General features: G+C 42.2%; 1 protein-coding gene across 2 annotated transcripts in view; it reads left to right on the top strand.

Moving 5' to 3' along the window:
• Positions 1 to 21,399, top strand: part of LOC137431386 (coagulation factor V) — a 203,202-nt gene that overhangs the window by 98,155 nt on the left and 83,648 nt on the right. For both annotated transcript variants that reach the window (XM_068122667.2, XM_068122658.2), the window contains exons 11-15: positions 3,380 to 3,527; positions 3,636 to 3,854; positions 4,067 to 6,293; positions 10,974 to 11,118; positions 14,097 to 14,288. In XM_068122667.2, coding sequence (XP_067978768.2) covers positions 3,380 to 3,527; positions 3,636 to 3,854; positions 4,067 to 6,293; positions 10,974 to 11,118; positions 14,097 to 14,288 — 2,931 coding nt within the window. The remainder of the gene's footprint in view (positions 1 to 3,379; positions 3,528 to 3,635; positions 3,855 to 4,066; positions 6,294 to 10,973; positions 11,119 to 14,096; positions 14,289 to 21,399) is intronic.

Raw genomic sequence — 21,399 nt, 5'->3', positions numbered from 1 at the left:
CATGACAGTAAACATATTAATCAACTTGATAAAATCCATTATTTATCTTGTCCACCGATGCAGACTGGCACGAGCCTTCACAGAGACTCATATTTCATTAATTTCCTTCAAACACATTCATATTTCCTTTAAACACGTCTGGTTCCACTGATATATCCATTATTCCTTCGTTTTCACCCTTCTCCAGAACCACGAGGCAGAATTGAATTTATTACATGATTAATCTTTCCTTTGTTTCGAGATCTAGCTCCAACGTCTGCCAACTTACATTCCTTCATTCCACTTTTTTCTCCATCGATGCAATGTCCAGCTTTTTAAACAGCCTTCGATTCATTTTAAACAGTGAAGCAACCAACACCTACACCTGCCTCGAAACAATACATCTCCTTGTTACTTTATACTGTTGAAGGCTTTTGTTTGTCAGTGTTTGTCCAAACTATGTCTGTCAGTTGCTTTTTCTGTCTCCAGTTTAGATCCATCATTGGTGAACTCTTTCACAACATGTGACCCATTTATTACCCTCGCCTGAGGAGAGAGTATTGCATTTGAGTCCGTTTGTTTGTTTGTTTGTCTGTCTGTTTGTCTGTTTGTTTGTTTGTCCGCACAGAATAAATATGATTTTATCTGCAACCGTTGGTCCGATTGACAGGAAATTTTCACCATAGGTGCAACTCCACCTGAAGAAGTTTTTAAATGATAATTATGACGTCATAGGTCACGTGGTTCGGCCGCCATTTTGGAAAAACCGAAAAAAATTGCACCTCTATATCTCCGAAAGGGCTGAATAGAAAAAATTGAGACAAGGCTCATTGTAAAGAACTCTCCTTGGGGAATAAAATATGTTAATGATGATGTCATGGTTACCTATTATGACGTCATAATTCGACAAGTACAAAACTTCATCCGATCAAGATGAAATTTCTTGAGTGTCATGTCGGCATAAACTGGTGAAGAAAAAAAAATGATGACGTCATCGGTCACGTGGTTCGGCCGCCATATTTGTTTTAACATAAAAGCCTTAAAAACCGCTGAAAATACATCCTGGCGAGGGTTTGCAATCTCTGATTGCTCTTTCTTGTTAAAAATGTTTTCGAAAGTATTTTATTTACAATTATACTTTAAAATATTATATAATTATTTTAAATACAATTATTTCCCCCAAACTTATAAGGTCTCAAAAAATAAAAAATTCCCAACAGTGAATTAAACCAAAAGCCAAACTCGATTTCAAAAGCAGAGAATTACTACTTCGATGCCATGTTTGTCCGAGTAGGGGTGGAGTGAGGGAATGGTGGTTGTGGGTAGGGGTGGTTGGTGTGGGGGTGAGAGTTGGTTGACAAAGTGGGGGAGGAAGGGTTGACCCAGCATGGGAAATGTAGAGCGTGCAAGACTGGAAAGAAGCAAGTACAAAATTTGTGCACCAATTGTTTTTGATAATTTCATGTAACGGAAATATGTACGCTAACTTGATGCAATGATTTTGAACTCGACTCTTGAAAATGCAAAGCACAATCTGATCTACTGTTCGTGCTTGCAATTGCATGGGCCGGAAGCAGCACACTTTCTCATGGTGCGCAGGACCGGGGTACGTGCTATCATAAGTCAGGTACTTTAGGGAATTGGTATGTGTACATTAATGGGATAAAGAACAACATCTGAACAAAATCTATCTTTTGCAACTGCCAACCTGAACGACCTGAATTTCACAGCTTGCTGTTCAGATTTAGGTAGTAGGTTGAAGACGGCAACCGCTCAGGGTAGTACCACCGTTCGGAGTTAGTGTGTTAAAGTGGTACCCAGAACCATCTTACACTCTCCGTGTCAGGATTGCTTGTCTTACTTTCTGTCTCACTCAAACTACAGCTACCAGGCCAGCTTTAATCTCTCTTTCTCACAAACAAACATCATACACTTTTCATCATACACTTTCCTTCTCTTTTATTTAAGGCCTGGCCTCGATGAGGACTATATAGGCCGTGACTGGAGCGTTCCACATAAAAATAAAAATAAACCTATTTATTGTGTGCAAACTGGGTATTTTTTAACCACAACGTACCCACACACCCCAATGTGGTATACATGGCTTTCCTTCCGCTTTTTTATACTTCCTCCAACTCTTATCCTTTCTCCTTCCACTTTTAGTACAATATTCATATGTCACCCTCCTATATGTTTTTTTGCCTCCATCCCTCTGCCCCTACACCTCAACCCACCCCTCATCACTTTTTACCTCTCCCACCAAAGGTGGATGGAGATTATGTTTTCACCACTGTCTGTCTGTCTATTTGTCTGTGAGTAGGATTAAAAAACGTCTGTCAAAAGGTTATGGACAGATTCAGACAAAATTTGGTGGACACGTTGGGCGTGTGAAAGGAAGAATTCATTCGATTTTGGTGACGATCCGGATCTGAATACGAGAATTTTAAAGTGATTCTTCACCATTGAGAGATGGGGGCCAAAACTATATATAGCATGATATTTCAAAAGGTTGTGGAAGGGTTATGACAAAACTTGATGGATGAGTTGGGTAGGTGACAAGAACAAGCCAAATGAATTTTTGTTCAGGTCCGGATCCAGATCCGGCCAATCAGTGTGATACAAAACGTAAATTGTTCACCCTGGTTGAGGTATACTCTCTGCCGTGTGTCATTGTAGTTACTGCATTTATTCATACTAGGGCATGCCCGTACTATATCTATATCTAAAATTATATCCCCCCCTCTATTTACATGAAATGGTTTGGTCCAAAGCGAACGGCTTGCGAGTACGGTGACAATCCCCCCCCTCTATTTACATGAAATGGTTTGGTCCAAAGCGAACGGCTTGCGAGTACGGTGTTTTTTATCGGACCCGTGGAATTATAGATAGTAGTTTTAATTAGTTTTAAAACATAGTTTAACGCCAACATAGTTTGCCAACGTGAAATAAATGAATACGCTCTCAAATGTGCCGTCCGAGGCAGAGTCTGTTCGGCACGTTCGGCACACGTGATAGCTCGCTGCTCTCTGATTGGTTGAATCGTTTTTTGGACATAGCTCGGTAACTACTTGTCCGATTAATATGAAACCTTGAAAAGGCACATCCTTGGGTCCCCAGCAATATACCTGGCAAGTTTAAAGTATATCGGACCCGTGGTTGTCGAGAAACAGCGGTCACAGACATACATACATACATACATACATACATACATACATACAAACATACAAACATACAAACATACAAACATACACACAGAGATTACTGGAATTATAGATAGATTCATATACACATCTAAAGTCAATAATAAATCAAATTTAGCAATCCTTACTTTTTCAAGTCTGAGCTTTGTTGCACATCAAATTCTTACTTGATGCCTTGCTGTATTCATGACTCACCCTAGGTAAATGTGGACGATGCGCGTTTTCTTCTTTTCTCTATCCTTGATGAGAACCAAAGCTGGTACCTTGGAGAGAATATTCGCGACATTGCTGACAGAGCGTCCCTCGATATTCTTGACCCTGGATTTATGGAATCCAATCTCATGGCCAGTTAGTAACATGCCATACAAACTCACTTTGCTTTATATGTTTGTTTTTTTTTGGTCATTTCAGTAGTTTGTTGAGACAGACTAATTAGGTTTGCTCCATCCTTGCCAGGTATAAATGGTTACATGCATGGCACCTTACCTGGGGTGATCTTTACAAACCAGATACAGCTGGTCTCTTGGCATCTTGCAAGTATTGGTGCACAGACAAATGTAACTTCGGTGGTCTTCAGTGGGCATAAGATCATCACCCATGACGACACTGTGAGAGATACAGTCTCACTGCAACCATTCTCTTTTGAGACCGTTCGGATGGTACTATCAAAACAAGGTGAGAACGTTTTTTTGGGATACATTGCTGTTTTTTTCGATTGGCCATTCTAAGTTTATTTTCTTTATCACATTGATTCTAGCATCAGCCTTATCTTTATGAATCCATGTATTTGTTATTTCACCTTTATTTTAGGCTTCCATGTTTTTTCTGAGGTTATAAAATTTAGGTGTAATGCTGTTTTTCTCCTCTTTTCTTTTTTTTACTCATAGGTAATTTTCAGTTTGGCTGTGAAAACTGCAGTCCGAGAGAAGCTGGAATGGCTGCCAAATTCTCTGTAGAATCTCCAAATCAGAGAGAGCTCCATCCAGACTACATCGGAGGAGACTATGAAATCATACAAATGGATCCAGAAGAACCTGGCGTGGAAGTGTTCGTTGATAAAGAAGAGGATAATTCAATAAATTATGGTTGCGAGATTATCCCTGAACTCTGTGATGATGACTCACGAGCCGCAATGGGAGGTGCAATGGTGCCACGTGGGCAACGAGGTCCAGTAGTGCCAAGAGGACCACGGAAGGTTCTTATGCTGGGCATGCACCAGTGGCAGCAGATGCGGGAAAAGTTAGGTGCTACACGTAAAAACTACAAAAAATCACCAGAATCTGTCAATCGAGAGAATGTGGTTTCTCGAGAAAAGAATGAATTAGACTTTGAAAAGGTTCCTCTTGATGTCCTTGGTGTGGAAAGGACAGAAAGACCATTGGAGCTAGGAGACAAAAAATTGGGGAAGGAAATCAAAGTTGATTCACAAAGTGCACAAACTTATGGAGCAGAAGGTGCTGAAGACTTTGTAGCATCCATTGAAAAAACTACCACATCAGCCACTTCAATCAAAAGTAAATCTTCACAGTTAACAACAACTAGCCTTAAGACCCTATCACCTTCTAATAATTTGTCTTTGAGCCAGGGAGAGACCAATGACCACAAAAATGAGACACAAACCAAGATAAGAGACATTTCAAACTTTACCACAACGACTCCGATGAAAAAGAACATGGAGAAATCTACATTTGCAACTGAACAAATTCCAAAAGGGTTCCTTAAGTCATCATCGATTGGTATCAAACATGAGCACCTGAATAATATAACCAATGTTGGAATGTCATTGAATTGGAATGTCACGAATGAAAGCTTCACTGAAACAAAAAGGAAAATGATGATGGATAATGCAAACGAGGTGAACATCACAATCGGTATGTTATCCTTGGATCACATGACAGGGTCGGCAAGTAAGGGTCCACATGGTGCATCTCCTTATAACGTTACAGCAATTCTTGGAATGTTAGAAAGCTTGGAGATGAAACCTTACACGGAATTAAATACTTTTATCAATTCAAGTGAATCAAATGCTAGCAAACCCACGCAAGCTCAAACTCCACAGCCCTCACCTGCTACTTCTCCCACAAAATCAAATATTTCATCTAGAAATCAAGACGACAACTCCCAAATAGATCTCTCAAATGTACGTGGAGACCTGGAAATTCTAAGACATTTTTGCAATCGCAATCCATCTGAGTGCGGCAGAAACCGAGCACGTGAGGTGACAAGTGATGCTGCACAGCAATCAACCACGAATTCTAAAGCAACAACAGAAGCCATGCTACTTATGGCAAATTCCACTGGACAAGGATATACTAAAAGCAGCTGGAAAATGAATTTGTCAAAGAAATCTCATGTTCTCCAGCAAACACTTTCAAGTTATTCAGACAGCACTTCATCTTTTGAAAACTCAAGTGATGTTGGTGTTGTACACACAAGAGAAGATAGTGATCCGACACACTCGTATGTTGATGAGAACACAGTGACAACATCACTGGAATTACAAGAGAAAGGACCGAGTCTCACTCCAGAGAACGATGACTCGACCAGCAACAACACGTCAGAGAGCTCAGGTACGACTCAGATTCCTTTAACACAGACGGGACCAGACGTAAGGAAGCAGCCGAAGAGGGATCCGAGGGAGATACCAACAGTACCAGAAATAAAACAAACGCACCCACCCTCAGATCCTATTTGGGATTACGACACTTTTCTTTATCTGACATATGATGGAGAGGAAGAAGATGAGAAAGAAGAAAGACCAAATCAATTCGGAAAAGGGGAAATGGAGCCGAGTATGGCGACTAACGCAGAAGAACATCCTATAGGGATTCCGCAGTACAACGAGGAGAAGGGAGAGGGTGAAGAGAATGGGAAAACAAACATACCAGAGGATAGCGGTGAATATGTTTTGAATGAGGAGGCATATATGCATGAATATTATGAAGATGAAGAAGGGGAAGAAGAAAAGGTGATTGTGGTTTATGACAAGGAACACGGGGACAGTCTGAAAGTGTATCATCTTGATCCACGAGGACGAGCAGACAACAGTGTGCGCAGATACTACATCGCTGCGGTTGAGATGGACTGGGACTACGGTTTTCGTGGAGGAATTGGGTATGACACAGTTTTTGGTTCTAACATGTCACAAAAACAATGGAAGGGGATATGATAAGAAAAAGTATTTGGCAATAATATTGTCGCCATTATTGACTTCGAGATGACCTAATACTCTTTAAATAAAGGAAATGTCAATCAAATGTTATATTGCGGTCAAGGTATGTTAAATTATAGTATTCTATATTTCTTAGAAGCCAAAGATTTATTACTTAACACAAGGCTGAACACAAACAAACTCTCTATTGGGTGTGAAAATTTCAGGCCCAGTCTGCGGCTTGCTTTGGATGCCAGGTTTGATATCCGGTGCTCTGCACAGGTGAGGTTCTAGCTAATGGTGGGACCCAGAAGTTTGAGAGATCTAATCTTTATCTAAACTTATTCATTCACATAGGAACACGGACCCGACACGGCTCTATCTAATCCCATTCATTCACATGGGAACACGGGACACATACGGCACTATCTAATCTTATTCATTCACATGGGAACACGGGACATACGGCTCTATCTAATGCTATTCATTCACATGGGAACACGGAACCGACACGGCTCTATCTAATCCCATTCATTCACATGGGAACACGGGACACATACGGCACTATCTAATCTTATTCATTCACATGGGAACACGGGACATACGGCTCTATCTAATGCTATTCATTCACATGGGAACACGGAACCGACACGGCTCTATCTAATCCCATTCATTCACATGGGAACACGGGACACATACGGCACTATCTAATCTTATTCATTCACATGGGAACACGGGACATATACGGCTCTATCTAATGCTATTCATTCACATGGGAACACGGAACCGACACGGCTCTATCTAATCTTATTCATTCACATGGGAACACGGGACATATACGGCTCTATATAATCCTATTCATTCACATGGGAACACAGGACATATACGGCTCTATATAATCCTATTCATTCACATGGGAACATGGGACATATACGGCTCTATATAATCCTATTCATTCACATGGGAACATGGGACATATATGGCTCTATATAATCCTATTCATTCACATGGGAACATGGGACATATACGGCTCTATATAATCCTATTCATTCACATGGGAACACGGGACATATACTGCTCTATATAATCCTATTCATTCACATGGGAACACGGGACATATACGGCTCTATCTAATCTTATTCATTCACATGGGAACACGGGACATATACGGCACTATCTAATCTTATTCCTCACATGGGAACACGGGACATATACGGCTCTATCTAATCTTATTCATTCACATGGGAACACGGGACATATACGGCTCCATATAATCCTATTCATTCACATGGGAACACGGGACAGACACGGCTCTATCTAATCTTATTCATTCACATGGGAACACGGGACATATACGGCTCTATCTAATCTTATTCATTCACATGGGAACACGGGACATATACGGCTCTATCTAATCTTATTCATTCATATAGGAACACGGGACAGACACGGCTCTATCTAATCTTATTCATTCACATGGGAACACGGGACATATACGGCTCCATATAATCCTATTCATTCACATGGGAACACGGGACAGACACGGCTCTATCTAATCTTATTCATTCACATGGGAACACGGGACATATACGGCTCTATCTAATCTTATTCATTCACATGGGAACACCGGACATATACGGCACTATCTAATCTTATTCCTCACATGGGAACACGGGACATATACGGCTCTATCTAATCTTATTCATTCACATGGGAACACGGGACATATACGGCTCTATCTAATCTTATTCATTCACATGGGAACACGGGACATATACGGCTCCATATAATCCTATTAATTCACATGGGAACACGGGACAGAAACGGCTCTATCTAATCTTATTCATTCACATGGGAACACGGGACAGACACGGCTCTATCTAATCTTATTCATTCACATTGGAACACGGGACATGTACGGCTCTATCTAATCTTATTCATTCATATTGGAACACGGGACAGTCGGGACATATTCGGCTCTATCCAATCTTATTCATTCACATTGGAACACGGGACATATACGACTCTATCCAATCTTATTCATTCACATTGGAACACGGGACATATTCGGCTCTATCTAATCTTATTCATTCACATTGGAACACGGGACAGACACGGCTCTATCTAATCTTATTCGTTCACATGGGAACACGGGACAGACATGGCTCTATCTAATCTTATTCATTCACATGGGAACACGAGACAGACACGGCTCTATCTAATCTTATTCATTCACATTGGAACACGGGACAGACACGGCTCTATCTAATCTTATTCGTTCACATGGGAACATGGGACAGACATGGCTCTATCTAATCTTATTCATTCACATGGGAACACGGGACAGACACGGCTCTATCTAATCTTATTCATTCACATTGGAACACGGGACAGACACGGCTCTATCTAATCTTATTCATTCACATTGGAACACGGGACAGACACGGCTCTATCCAATCTTATTCATTCACATGGGAACATGGGACAGACACGGCTCTATATAATCTTATTCATTCACATGGGAACACGGGACAGACACGGCTCTATCTAATCTTATTCATTCACATAGGAACACGGGACAGACACGGCTCTATCGAATCTTATTCATTCACATGGGAACACGGGACATATACAGCTCCATCTAATCGTATTCATTCACATTGGAACATGGGACAGACGCGGCTCTATCTAATCTTATTCGTTCACATGGGAACACGGGACAGACACGGCCCTGTCTAATCTTATTCATTCACATGGGAACACGGGACAGACACGGCTCTATCCAATCTTATTCATTCACATGGGAACATGGGACAGACACGGCTCTATCCAATCTTATTCATTCACATGGGAACATGCGACAGACACGGCTCTATATAATCTTATTCATTCACATGGGAACACGGCACAGACACGGCTCTATCTAATCTTATTCATTCACATGGGAACACGGGACAGACACTGCTCTATCCAATCTTATTCGTTCACATGGGAACATGGGACAGACACAGCTCTATCTAATCTTATTCGTTCACATGGGAACATGCGACAGACACGGATCTAACTAATTTTATTCATTCACTTGGGAACACGGGACAGACACAGCTCTATCCAATCTTATTCATTCACATGGGAACATGGGACAGACACGGCTCTATCCAATCTTATTCATTCACATGGGAACACGCGACAGACACGGCTCTATATAATCTTCTTCATTCACTTGGGAACACGGGACAGACACGGCTCTATCTAATCTTATTCATTCACATGGGAACACGGGACAGACACGGCTCTATCTAATCTTATTCATTCACATGGGAACACGGGACAGACACGGCTCTATCTAATCTTATTCATTCACATTGGAACACGTGATGGACATGGCTCTATTGGTTCACGAGTTATCAAGTGACCACTATATTCGTCATGTGTGCATCTGTCTGTGTGTGTGTCTGTCTGTCCACAGCATAACTACACGATGATATCATCCGATCTTGATGAAACTTGGGTGGGAGGTTGATATCATGATCTAGTTGTGTCCTACTTAGAGTGGGCGTATTGCGCCCATTGTGGGCGGAGCCACGCCCGAAAAAGACGTCTTTTTAGGGGGTAATCGATTTCAAGCTTCATCTTCTCCGAGGGGTTTGGCGGAACCTGACAGGGGTTTGGATATTTGGTTTGGGCAATGTCATGTGTCTAGCCGCACGGAGCTCGATTTTTTTTTGGGCATTTCATTTTTCACCGAATTTTCGGTATTGTGCAGCTAACTAACCTCATAACTGATTATACATTATTTTCTGTCTTATTTCAAGGTCAGTAACCTTCGTTTGACATTTCCGGGCCTGGCATCTCCGGGCCTGTTTCGGTTATAGTCCGTCCTTTGTCATTGAATACCGCTCGCTCGTGAACCATCGTCGTCTCCTGACTTGTTCTTATCTCATCTTATTGCCAAGCCAGCCATTCCTTATGAAGGTCTTCAAATTGAGTGCTTCCTTGAATGTTTAAGCCACTTGTCGATTTTTCTACAAGAAACTTGGTAACTGAGCACACCCCTGATGTTGTTGAGGCCCAAGCCAAGATGTACTGTAATCTATATACCCCAGAGAGGATAACATACCCCTCCCTTCTTGCTGGTCCTGTATGGAGTGGGTGCACTCGTTGCCTGAAACTAGACCCAGCTGTTCGTTGGATTCGTAAATGATATTGAACCAAACAATGAAGACACTCAGAGATGAATTGTATAATCCCTTCAACAGCAAGGATGAGGGAGTTGAGTGGATAAAGGTGGCGAAAAAATATATATTTTGTGTCACAGGTTGTGACCACGGTGCGGTCTTTCTTTTTATGATTAAACAGACACAAATTTTTGTTCCAAATAAATCGATTGTTGGCTTTCCAAAGCTACCATTTCTATTATTCTACGACAGCAGGAACCCTTGAAATAAAGCTTGACGGACACATGGACGGGTGCTGTTCCTTTTAGTAATATAAGGTATACCAGTATTTTGAAATACAAGTGCTGGCATTTCTTGGATTATTGCATCTTATTCTGAGACCATTTTGCATGCTCCAAAAACTTGAATTGAGAAGAACATGCCAAGATGTCGCTGCATTCTCTCTTGTTTCTGTTTTCCCATCAGCCAAGTGTCCAGACCCTTTAAGAAAGTTGTTTACCAAGCTTACACGGATGGTTCATTCTCTACTCCGGCACCTCGTGGCGAGATTGAGAAGCACCTTGGCATCTTGGGTCCCTTGATCAAGGCAGAAGTGCAGGATATTGTCAAGGTAGGCACAGGTTTTATCTCTGTGATAGGTTAACAGAGTTTTAGATTTGGCTGAAAGCTTGCTTCATTTAGTACACGTTTTGTCCATTCACAAGGAGTGGTCAAGGTAAAGTGTGCTCAATAATTACACATAAGGATTACTTATAGACAAGGAATGTTGGCGCTGGAGGAGGGCATTCATCCCATCATGCCTGCGTTGTACCAATCACGGTATCCATCATCCATCTACACACAAGCTACTTACAAGCCTTGTCAATATCCCCTTACCCCTTTCTTCATGTATGAAATCTTGTTTCGTTCATCCACTCATAGAATAGTCGAGCTAGGCCCGGAATCAATGTAGTAGCCCTACGATGAACCATAGGAACAGTTATCTCCTTTCGCAGATGTGATGCCCAAAACTGAAAACAATATTCTAGATGAGGCCTCACTAAGTTCCTGTGGTGTTCACACTACCTCTTTCGATTTATAATTCATACCCCTACAAATACAACATAGGACCCTATATTACCTTTACCGACAGCTGCCTGGCACTGTGCTGTCTGCTTACCCTGAACCTCCTCCCCGTATCTATTGCCACCCCCAGATCATTCTCCTGTGTGACATGCTCCAAGACTGCCCCTGACATTATAGCCTACTAGCAGAAGTACCCGGCATTGCCGGGCGGGGGAGGGGAGGGAAGGGGGAAGGGGAGGGGAGGGGAATGGGGGGGAGGGGAGGAGAGGGGGGGGGGAGGGGAGAAGAGGGGGGGAGGGGAGAAGAGGGGGGAGGGGGAGGGGAGGAGAGGGTGGGAGGGGGGAGGCAGGAGGGGAGGATGGGGAGGGGGGAGGGGAGGAGGGGGAGGGGGGAGGGGAGGAGGGGGAGGGGGGAGGGGTAGAGGGAGGGGCGAGGGGGAGGGGGAGGGGGGGGAAGGGGGGAGGGGGAGGGGAAGGGGGGAGGGGAGGGGGGAGAGGGGAAGGGGGAAAAGGGAGGGGGAGGGGGAAAAGGGAGGGGGAGGGGGAAAAGGGAGGGGGAGGGGAGAAGGGGGAGGGAAGGGGAGGGCCAGTCAACAATGACGTTGCAGTTCTCATGGTCGGAGAGCAGCACAACAATTGCGACATTGTCCTGAATCTTCGCAACAGCACGAAGCGGATTTTTGGAGACTCACCGATCCTGTGACGCCCTCCAGTACCGGCGTTGCCGGGTGGGGGAAGGGAGACCCGTACATTCCCAACCCGTACATTCGCCCTCTCGACTCAAGCTCACTCGGACAAAAGCCTCGCACAAATTACACCGTGAAGGCCCAATGGCCATGTCTATGCCACAAATCAAGTACGTGAGCGAGTCGGGCGCACTGAATTGAAAATATATAGAACGCTCATACTCCGTGAAAAGTGAAGCCAACTGGCGGCGGGGATGGAACATCACGTGATCGCTCTGAGCGAATCAGCGCGCTGCTCTGCCACCGGTCAGAATCCGTGTATAATATTCCTCGCTGAAAAAAAATCTATGTGAAACATGCTACAATCTATGCTAAATCATGCTAAATCATGCTAAATGCTAATCATGCTAAAATCTATGCTACTTGCTGTGAGTTTATTGTGGCAAGGAACATCACGTGATCGCGTCACGAACATCATTCGTGATCACGTCATCACGTGATCGTGATCGTCATCAATGAGCGCGAATGAGCGAATCAGCGTGCTGCTCTGCCACCGATTCAGAATCCGTGTATAATATTCCTCGCTGAAAAAAAATATGGATCTAAAGATGAAAGAAAAAAAAACCTATGTGGTGTGAATGGCAATCAATGTTCCTCGCTGAAATGTGAAAAAACGCAATCGCTTTTCGCTCTGAAATACGTGCGAACGCGTAACTGAGTTAATGGCGGCAAGGAACATCACGTGATCGCTCTGAGCGAATCAGCGCGCTGCTCTGCCACCGGTCAGATTCCGTGCATAATATTCCTCGCTGAAATGCGCTGAGGTAAAAATATGGTAAAAAAATATTATGAAATATTTTTTTTTAGGTCGGCCATGTTCTTCCCAGGCTCAATGGCCATGTCTGTGCCAAATATCAAGTACGTGAGCCTCTCCGTTTAGGAGTCTATCGGTAACATTACACACACACACACACACACACACACACAAACGATAATCTCTATTTTTATTGGTCTCATCCATCGCCATCACCTTACATTTCCTTATGTGAAACTACATCTGCCAATCTTTTTCCCAATCTATTAAAGTACTGTATCTAGACTTTCCTGAACCCGATAACCCCCAGCCCCTTCTCTATGCTATCTACCTTACCTCTTTGCTTTGTGTCAGTTATTCCGATGTTTGTGGGGAGGGAGAATGTTCCAACGTCTGGTTAGCTCACTTGGAACGAAGTTCAGGGGAGCTTATGCGATGATGTGTCGTCTGTCCGTCCGTCAGTCAGTCCGTCCATCCGTCCGTCATTCCGTCCGTTCGTAAACACTTGCAACTTCTCCTCCGAAACAGTTGATGTGATTGTGACCAAACTTGGCACAAATGATATTTGTTGTGTTGTGACTAAAGTTTGTTCACGGCATTAAAAAATCGGGGTCTAAGGGGGTTTACTTCTTTATGGCACTGGGGGTTTACTGGGGGTCAAAGGGGATCCAGGTTTGACCCCCCAAAATAGGAATTTGCTTTTTCCTCTGGAACTACACACACTATTTTGATGAAACTTGTTGGAAGACTTAGCCAGAGTTGTCGAAGAGCAAGATTATGGATGAAAGAAGGGTAATCTACTGACCTTGGCGGATCTGGTGGTGAAAGAACTGGATACAAACATGCAGATGGTTGAATCAAAGGGAAATCAAAGGGTTCCACATTCTCTGGATTGAAAACAACTTTTTAGTAAACTAAATATAACTGCTGCCTTAAAACATATATATATATATATATATGAAAATGCCGCAACAACTCGTTTTGTATTAAAATATATCCTATTCTGACCAATTTACTGTTGCAGGTCCACTTTAAAAACATGGCATCTCGACCCTTTGCAGTCCATGCTCATGGTCTGACTCTCCAATCAACGGACATCTCCCCAGTTGAACCACAAAAAATGCGGATTTACGATTATGTGGTGGAAGATTCAGCGGTCCCTCGTCAAGGTGGAGAGGACTGCCTCACTTGGCCTTACTACTCAAATGTCGACGTGGTGAGCCCGATAGCTATTTGTCTTGGAATAAAATTTAAAAAATAATAATTTACGTGATTACCAGAGAGTTAAGCTCAGAGAGGAGCAGCAAAGATATTAAACATGTTAAATTTTTGTTTCAGCTTCATTCATATTCCTATCATGTGTTTTTAATAATAATAACATATTATTGATTTAATTTTAATTTTTAATTTTTTAATTTTATTAATTTTTTAATTAAAAAATTGATAAAAGTATTAATATTAATATTAATTTTAATTTTTTTTATTTATTCTTTTTTTTTTAGTATTAATTTTTTTCATCTTCATTACCCCACACATAGAAAATGAAGAGTGGGGTTAAGCAATTGGTTCATGTCTGTCCTGTCTGTCTGTCTTATTAGTTCATGATCAGTTTATGATCAGTTTATGATCTAGGAACAACTTATGCAAATTGAATGGTATATTTTGAACATGAATAGGAAGACAAGTTTTACTGTTCTTTGGCTCTGAATTCTTCCTGATCAGTGATCACACATGCTCAGAGAGGAGTGAGATGATATTTTACTCCGTCTGCCTGCCTGGCAGTCAAACAAAATTGAAAATCATTCCAAACAGTAAGCTTACTGTTTTTAAGAACATTATATATAAAGGACATAAATATCAGGCATGAATAACTAGTGATGTGTTGGATAGGGTGGTGTAAAAGATGCTGGAGAAAATGGCGGTACAACCCATAATTTTATTTATTTATACGCCTTTAAACCTCTTTAAACCTTTATTTCAATTGAATTATATATTTTAAGACTGTATAACAAAAATCACCTTCATAATACTTCCAAGAACCGCCAGTTTTGCAAGGATGTGTTCAGTCACCACGTTTGTTGGAGATCGCTTGCCAAATGGCTTAAGCACTCAAGCAAGCACTCCATTCAAAACTGTTGAAAAGGAAGGGCTGGCTAGGCAAGCGCTAGCTAGCTTCTTGGTAACTGAACACACCTCAGTACTTAAAAGGATTATCTTATTTATACGACTTTTACCATCTTTACTTTATATAAATTTAATTATACACCTGAAGACTAGTACACAAATCACCTGTCATAATACTTTCAAGAACCGCCAGTTTTGCAATACTTCACTTTAAATAAAGGTTCATTGGAGTGGTGTATAAGGGTGCTGTTCGGGACTGCTTCTGGACTACTTCAATAGCATTGAACTTTCGGATTTTAAACGATCTTTAAAATCATTATTTTATTAAAATTGATGTAAAACTGAAGCAACACTGCGCAGGGTATCGTGTTCTATGAACTCTTTAGTTTGAATTGTGGTAATGCGATTATGACCTCCGCCACCTGTCTGTATGTCTCTCTGTCTGTTTGTGAACAGGATATATCAAAAGGTTATGGACGGATTCAGACGAAATTTGGTGGAGAGGTTGAGTATGTGACAAGGATGAAATGAATAGATCTTGGTGAATATCGGGATCCGGATCCGAGAATTTTTTAAATTGCTTCTTCACCATTGAGAGATCGGGCCAAAAAACGACATAAAGCACAATATCTCAAAAAGTTGTGAATTAATTCGGGCAAAACTTGGTGGACAGGTTAGGTGTGTGACAAGGAGGAATTGATTCAATTTTGGTGACGATCCGAATCTGGATCTGGAAATAACAGGATAGGAGAGTTTTTTTTAAATGTGATTCTTCACAATTGAGAAATGGGGCCCAAAACGACACATAGCATGATATTTTAAAATGTTGTGGACGGATTATGACAAAGCTAGGTGGATGAGTTGGGTAGAGGACAAGAACAAGCCGATTAGATTCTGGTCGAGGTCCGGATGCAGATCCGGGCTATCAGTGAGATACAATATGTAAACTGTTCTGCCTGGTGGAGGTATGTTCTAGTTTAAACAGTGTTTATTACTTGTTACTTGCAAAATCAAAGATTTTTCATGTATATTGGTCGGTTGTGTTTGTGATTCTGTCTGTCTGTCTGTCTGTCTGTTTGTTTGTTTGTTTGTCACCGGCCTACAGGTCACAATTTTCAACCGATCTTCACCAAACTTCCCCAAATGGTAGAGTTGGTCAAATGCCAGAAGCCCATTGTTTGGGGGTCAATAGGTCAAAAGGTCAACATAGGCCAAAGGTCACCAACTTTGCTAAATTTCTAAAATCCTCAATTTTCGTCTGATTGACTTGAAATTTGAAGACCACTTGCATATCTGGTCACTGAATTCAACCACAAATTATATTTTAGGTGAACATAGGCCAAAAGGTAAACATGGGTCACATTTCTAAAATCCTCAATTTTCATCTGATTGACTTGAAATTTGAAGAGGACTTGCATATCTGGTCACTGATTTCAACCACAAATTATATTTTAGGTGAACACAGGCCAAAAGGTCAACATAGGCCAAAGGGTCAACATAGGCCAAATTTCTAATATCCTCATTTTTCATCTGAAAAATCGTCACTTTTCATCCTGTTGACCCGAGCTTTGATCAAGATTGTAAATTTTAATCTTCATGAAATGGACAATTTGCTGTATCAATGGAAAACTTTGGGGGGGGGGGGAGGGCGGGGGAGGGCGGATTTTGCAAGTATCGTGCTACGCATGACGTCTTCTTGTATTCTTTGTCAGTCGTTGCGAAACATAATTTCAACATTCATTGCAAGTAATCCTGAGAGGGTGGTGTTGAACCTTTTTTTGGTGATAAAACGCATAACATATTGCACAGTTTAAAAATCCAAACACACTAAAAAATGTAATCTTTAATACATCATAGCATTAAAAAACACATGCACGTGTAGTTCCTTTTAACTGACTTTCAATGAGTGTTTATTCATAAGACAATGGAAAGACATTCAGTTTTGTACCTTTCTGTAACCATTTGTGTTGATACATGTGAAACAAACTTTGATATTCGAGCAGGGCAGTGTGTTCATGGGTCATTATCAAAAGGGTTAATCAATTGGAATTTGCCTTTCAGCTGAGTTGGACTTTATTTCATTCTGGTTAGTCTACCTATCATGTTTTATTAGCCTCACCCACTTCTGGAGGGGTGAGGCTAATACAAGCAGAGTGGGCGCCCTTTGGCCCAGTTTGACGAAGTTGTCTATTGCAATTGGTCTGTGTCAGTGAGTACACACACACACAGACACACACACACACATATATATATATATATCATTGTCAGAAATAACCTAATCTACAAACATTAGCGATACTCTGTACATAAGAGCTTTTTCCATATTTTTTTTCAATCATAAAATTGGAACGAAGTCATTCTGTGCAGCTTCTGTGGCCACAGCCCACAGCGAATTGCGTTTGCATAACATTTTAAGCCCTTGCACCACAACTGAGTTGTACAAAACCTGAGGTTCTTTGATTGATGTACAACCAGCATTTTGGCATTGTCCATCCTTGTGTTTATTTAAAAGATAACATGCAAGTGAACTGCCGACCTCCCAGACTCGGAGCAGATGTGCCAACTATTACACCAACCAGACACAATGGCGTAATGATTTTAGTGTCATTCATTTTGCAGACTTTATCCAAAGACAAAGACAAAGTCCAAAGACTTTAAAGAGTGAGTAATTCCAAAGACTTAAAAAATGGATAGAGCAAAGACAAACAACAATAAGTTTGCAACACTCGTGCAGGATTCTTTTCTTATGTTGAAAGATTTTATGCTCCAGTCACGGACCTTATAGTCCTCATCGAGGCCAGGCCTTAAATTCAAGAGCTGCATTGATAAATGTGAGGAAAGAGAAATAGAAGGGATAGAATGTAAAGGTGAGGAGTGAAAATGAGTAAGAAAGGTGTCTGATGTTTGTTTGTAAGAAAGAGAGATTAAAGCTGGCCCTGTAGTTATAGTTTCAGTGAGACAGAAAGTAAGACCAGCAATCCTAACATGGAGAGTGTACGATGGTTCCGGGCACCACTTTAACGCTCCTAAGTCCGAACGGTAGTACTACCCTGAGCGGTTGCTGTCTACAACCTACTACCTAAAAAACCGGTCCAACTAGATAGGTGTTTTTAGGAGACACCATCTCCGTACTAGATGGCCGTTGGCTCCCGAATGGAGCTCATCCACCCTTTAACAGGTATTGTTTTTAGTCCTGCAGGGTGTCACAGTCACCCTCCCCACTTGCAAGCCAATAAGGGTTGTCGGTTTAGTTGCCGACTTACCCAACCATGTGGTAGATAGCACTGGGTTACATATTACCTGTGGCATTCAAGATACTAATGAGGGGGTAATGGCCTCTTCTGTGTTGAAGTTCCTTGTAGGGGAAGTATAATAATAATAATAATAATTATTATTATTATTATTATTATTATTATAACACACCAACACGGCACTTACAACAACAACAACAACAACAACAACAACAACAACAACAACAACAGGCATTTTAAGGCCATTTTCCCTGCTAGAGCTGGGGTTAGCCTTGCGGTCCCCATGACAATGTTCTCCATTTTGCCCTATTTTCTGCATCTCCCCTTGTTAACCCCCTTGCCCGCATTTCTTCTTCGACCATCTTTAGCCAAGTCTTTCTCGGTCTTCCCCGTCCTCTACTTCCTTCTACATTCATTTCCATCACTCTTCTCAACTTTCATCACTTCACTTTCAGCCTTCCTCAACACATGACCAAACCATCTCAACCTGTTTCTCTTCACAGCATCCATCACAGGCTCTATTCCCATCATCTTTCGCAATTCATCATTTGTCTTCCTCTCTCTCAACGATACTCCGCATATCCACCGAACCATTCGCATTTCCACCCTTTCCAGCCTTCGTTGCTGCTCTACGTTCATTACCCATGTCTCACTCCCATAAATCATAACACTTCTCACACATGCAGCAAACACCTTTCCCTTCAGCTTCAACGACACTCCCCTACTCGTCAGCACGCCACTCAGTTCCCGAAACTTCTTCCATGCACATCTCACTCGAGCAACCGTTGCCGAGTCTGATCCACCTTCTCCATTCAGCATCTCTCCTAGGTAACAAAAGTGTTTTCACACCTTCCAGCTTCACGCCATCTCCAAGATCCAACTCAACATTTCCTTCATCTGCAGCTCCCTCTGTGCACACCTTACACTTTAATGTAGCTGCCACACTGGTTAATGACCCTCGCAGACCACTACATTTTTGATGAACCCACTCAGTGCACATTGTACATTGAATGGAGTTCACACCGACACCCTTCCTGCACACAGGACACGGCCACTTCCCAGTTCTTTCCACCTCACCACATGCTTTACCACTTGCCATCACCTTCGTTTTCCGATATTCACCTTCAGACATTTTGTCTCCATACATTCCTTCCACTTGTTCATCTTCTCCTTCAGTCCATCCATACTTTCTGCAATCAACACCAGATCATCTGCATACAACAACTCCCACGGTAAACCCTCCTTTACGTTCTGAGCCAGCACCTCCATCACAGCTACAAATAGTAGTGGACTTAGTACCGGCCCCTGATGCACTCCCACCTTCACCTCAAACTCACCACTGTTCCCGTCCTTCGTCCTTAAAGCTGTGCGCGATCTTTTGTACATTGCCATCACTACTCTAATCAACCATTCCTCCACTCCTAACTTCCTCAATGCCCATATCACTACTGTCACAACACGGCACTTACACAGCAAGGCAAAAGGTCACTCTTCACTCCACTCTCTCTATCTCAGGTCTGTTCTGCCACTTATATATCCACCGAATAATGGCAAAAAACACTGAATTTACAGCTTTTTATTTCAAATGGGCACACTCTTGAAGGCTCAAAAATATAGCCAATTGTTTCACTCATGATTTTGCTGGAATAAAAAAAGAATTATACAGCCAAATTACAAGTTGAAACAGTGAAATTACAAGTTGTAACAGCCAAATTACAAGTTTTAACAGCCAAATTACAAGTTGGAACAGCTAAATTACAAGTTTGAACAGCCAAATTACAAGTTGGAACAGCTAAATTACAAGTTGTAACAGCCAAATTACAAGTTTAAACAGCCAAATTGCAAGTTGGAACAGCTAAATTACAAGTTTTAACAGCCAAATTACAAGTTTAAACAGCCAAATTGCAAGTTGGAACAGCTAAATTACAAGTTGTAACAGCCAAATGTTTTTTTTTTTTTTTTTTTGTATACTGAATCGAGGCTCGTGAAAGAGCTAACATTTACTTCACAAACAAATCAACCAGACAAACAAAACACACAAAAAGAGGGAGCGGAAAACAAGATGGGGAGAGAAGGGGAAGCACACAAACACAACATTTGAGAGCAGGGAGATGTGTGGAAGGGAGAGGGCTTGGGGGGAGGAGGCGTGGGAAGGGGGGGGGGGTGGAGGGAGAAGTATAAAACACAAGGACACCAAGGACTTCCAGGACAGAAGTTGGTATTTCAAAAAAGTGGAATTGGGGTGAAATTCGCGGGGGTAGAAAAGATCAAGGTTTTGGATGGGGGAAGATAAGAGATGGTGGTGAACAGCAGTTTTAAAGACCTGGAGGGAGGAGTGGGATTGAAGAGAGTGAGGGAGTTTGTTCCAGAGGCGGGAGAAGAGAGGAATGAAGGAGTGAAGGTGAGCAGAGAGTCTTGATTTTGGCAGTTTGACCATAAGAGGGTTGCAGGCAGATCTTGTGCGACCTGTAGGAATATTTGCGGGACAGAGCCCAGAGAGAGCTGGGGGGGGGCAAGGCCAGAGAGGAGTCGGTAGAAGATGGAAAGACCACCAACCTGCCTGCGGTGAGTGAGTGAGAGGCCCTTGGAGTTAGCTTCATCGCGGGAGATTCCAATGATTCTGAATGCTTTGGTTTCAACAGCGTGAAGACGAGCTAGGTGTGAGGCAGGAGCACCAGCCCAGAGGGGAGAGCAGTATTCCATTGAGCTGCGAATGAAAGCCTTGTATGTGGTGAGGAGCTCAGGTGTGCCAAGGAAGGACTTTGCACGACGGAGGATGCCCAGTCGGCGACTGGCTTTGGAGGCCAGATTTGAAATGTGGTTTTCCCAGGAAAGATCATGGCAGATAGTGAGACCCAAAAGCTTGAGTGACAGAACTTATTGGAGAGGATTATTCAGAAAGTGGATGGGAGGGTTGTCCAGTCGGTCTTTTCGGAGAGACATCGTAAGAGT

This window comes from Myxine glutinosa, chromosome 1 (assembly GCF_964187855.1).
Source record: "Myxine glutinosa chromosome 1, kmMyxGlut1.1, whole genome shotgun sequence".
Lineage (NCBI taxonomy): Eukaryota > Metazoa > Chordata > Myxini > Myxiniformes > Myxinidae > Myxine > Myxine glutinosa.
Note: the sequence above shows the minus strand (reverse complement) of the source record. Positions and strands in the feature narration are given on the sequence as shown.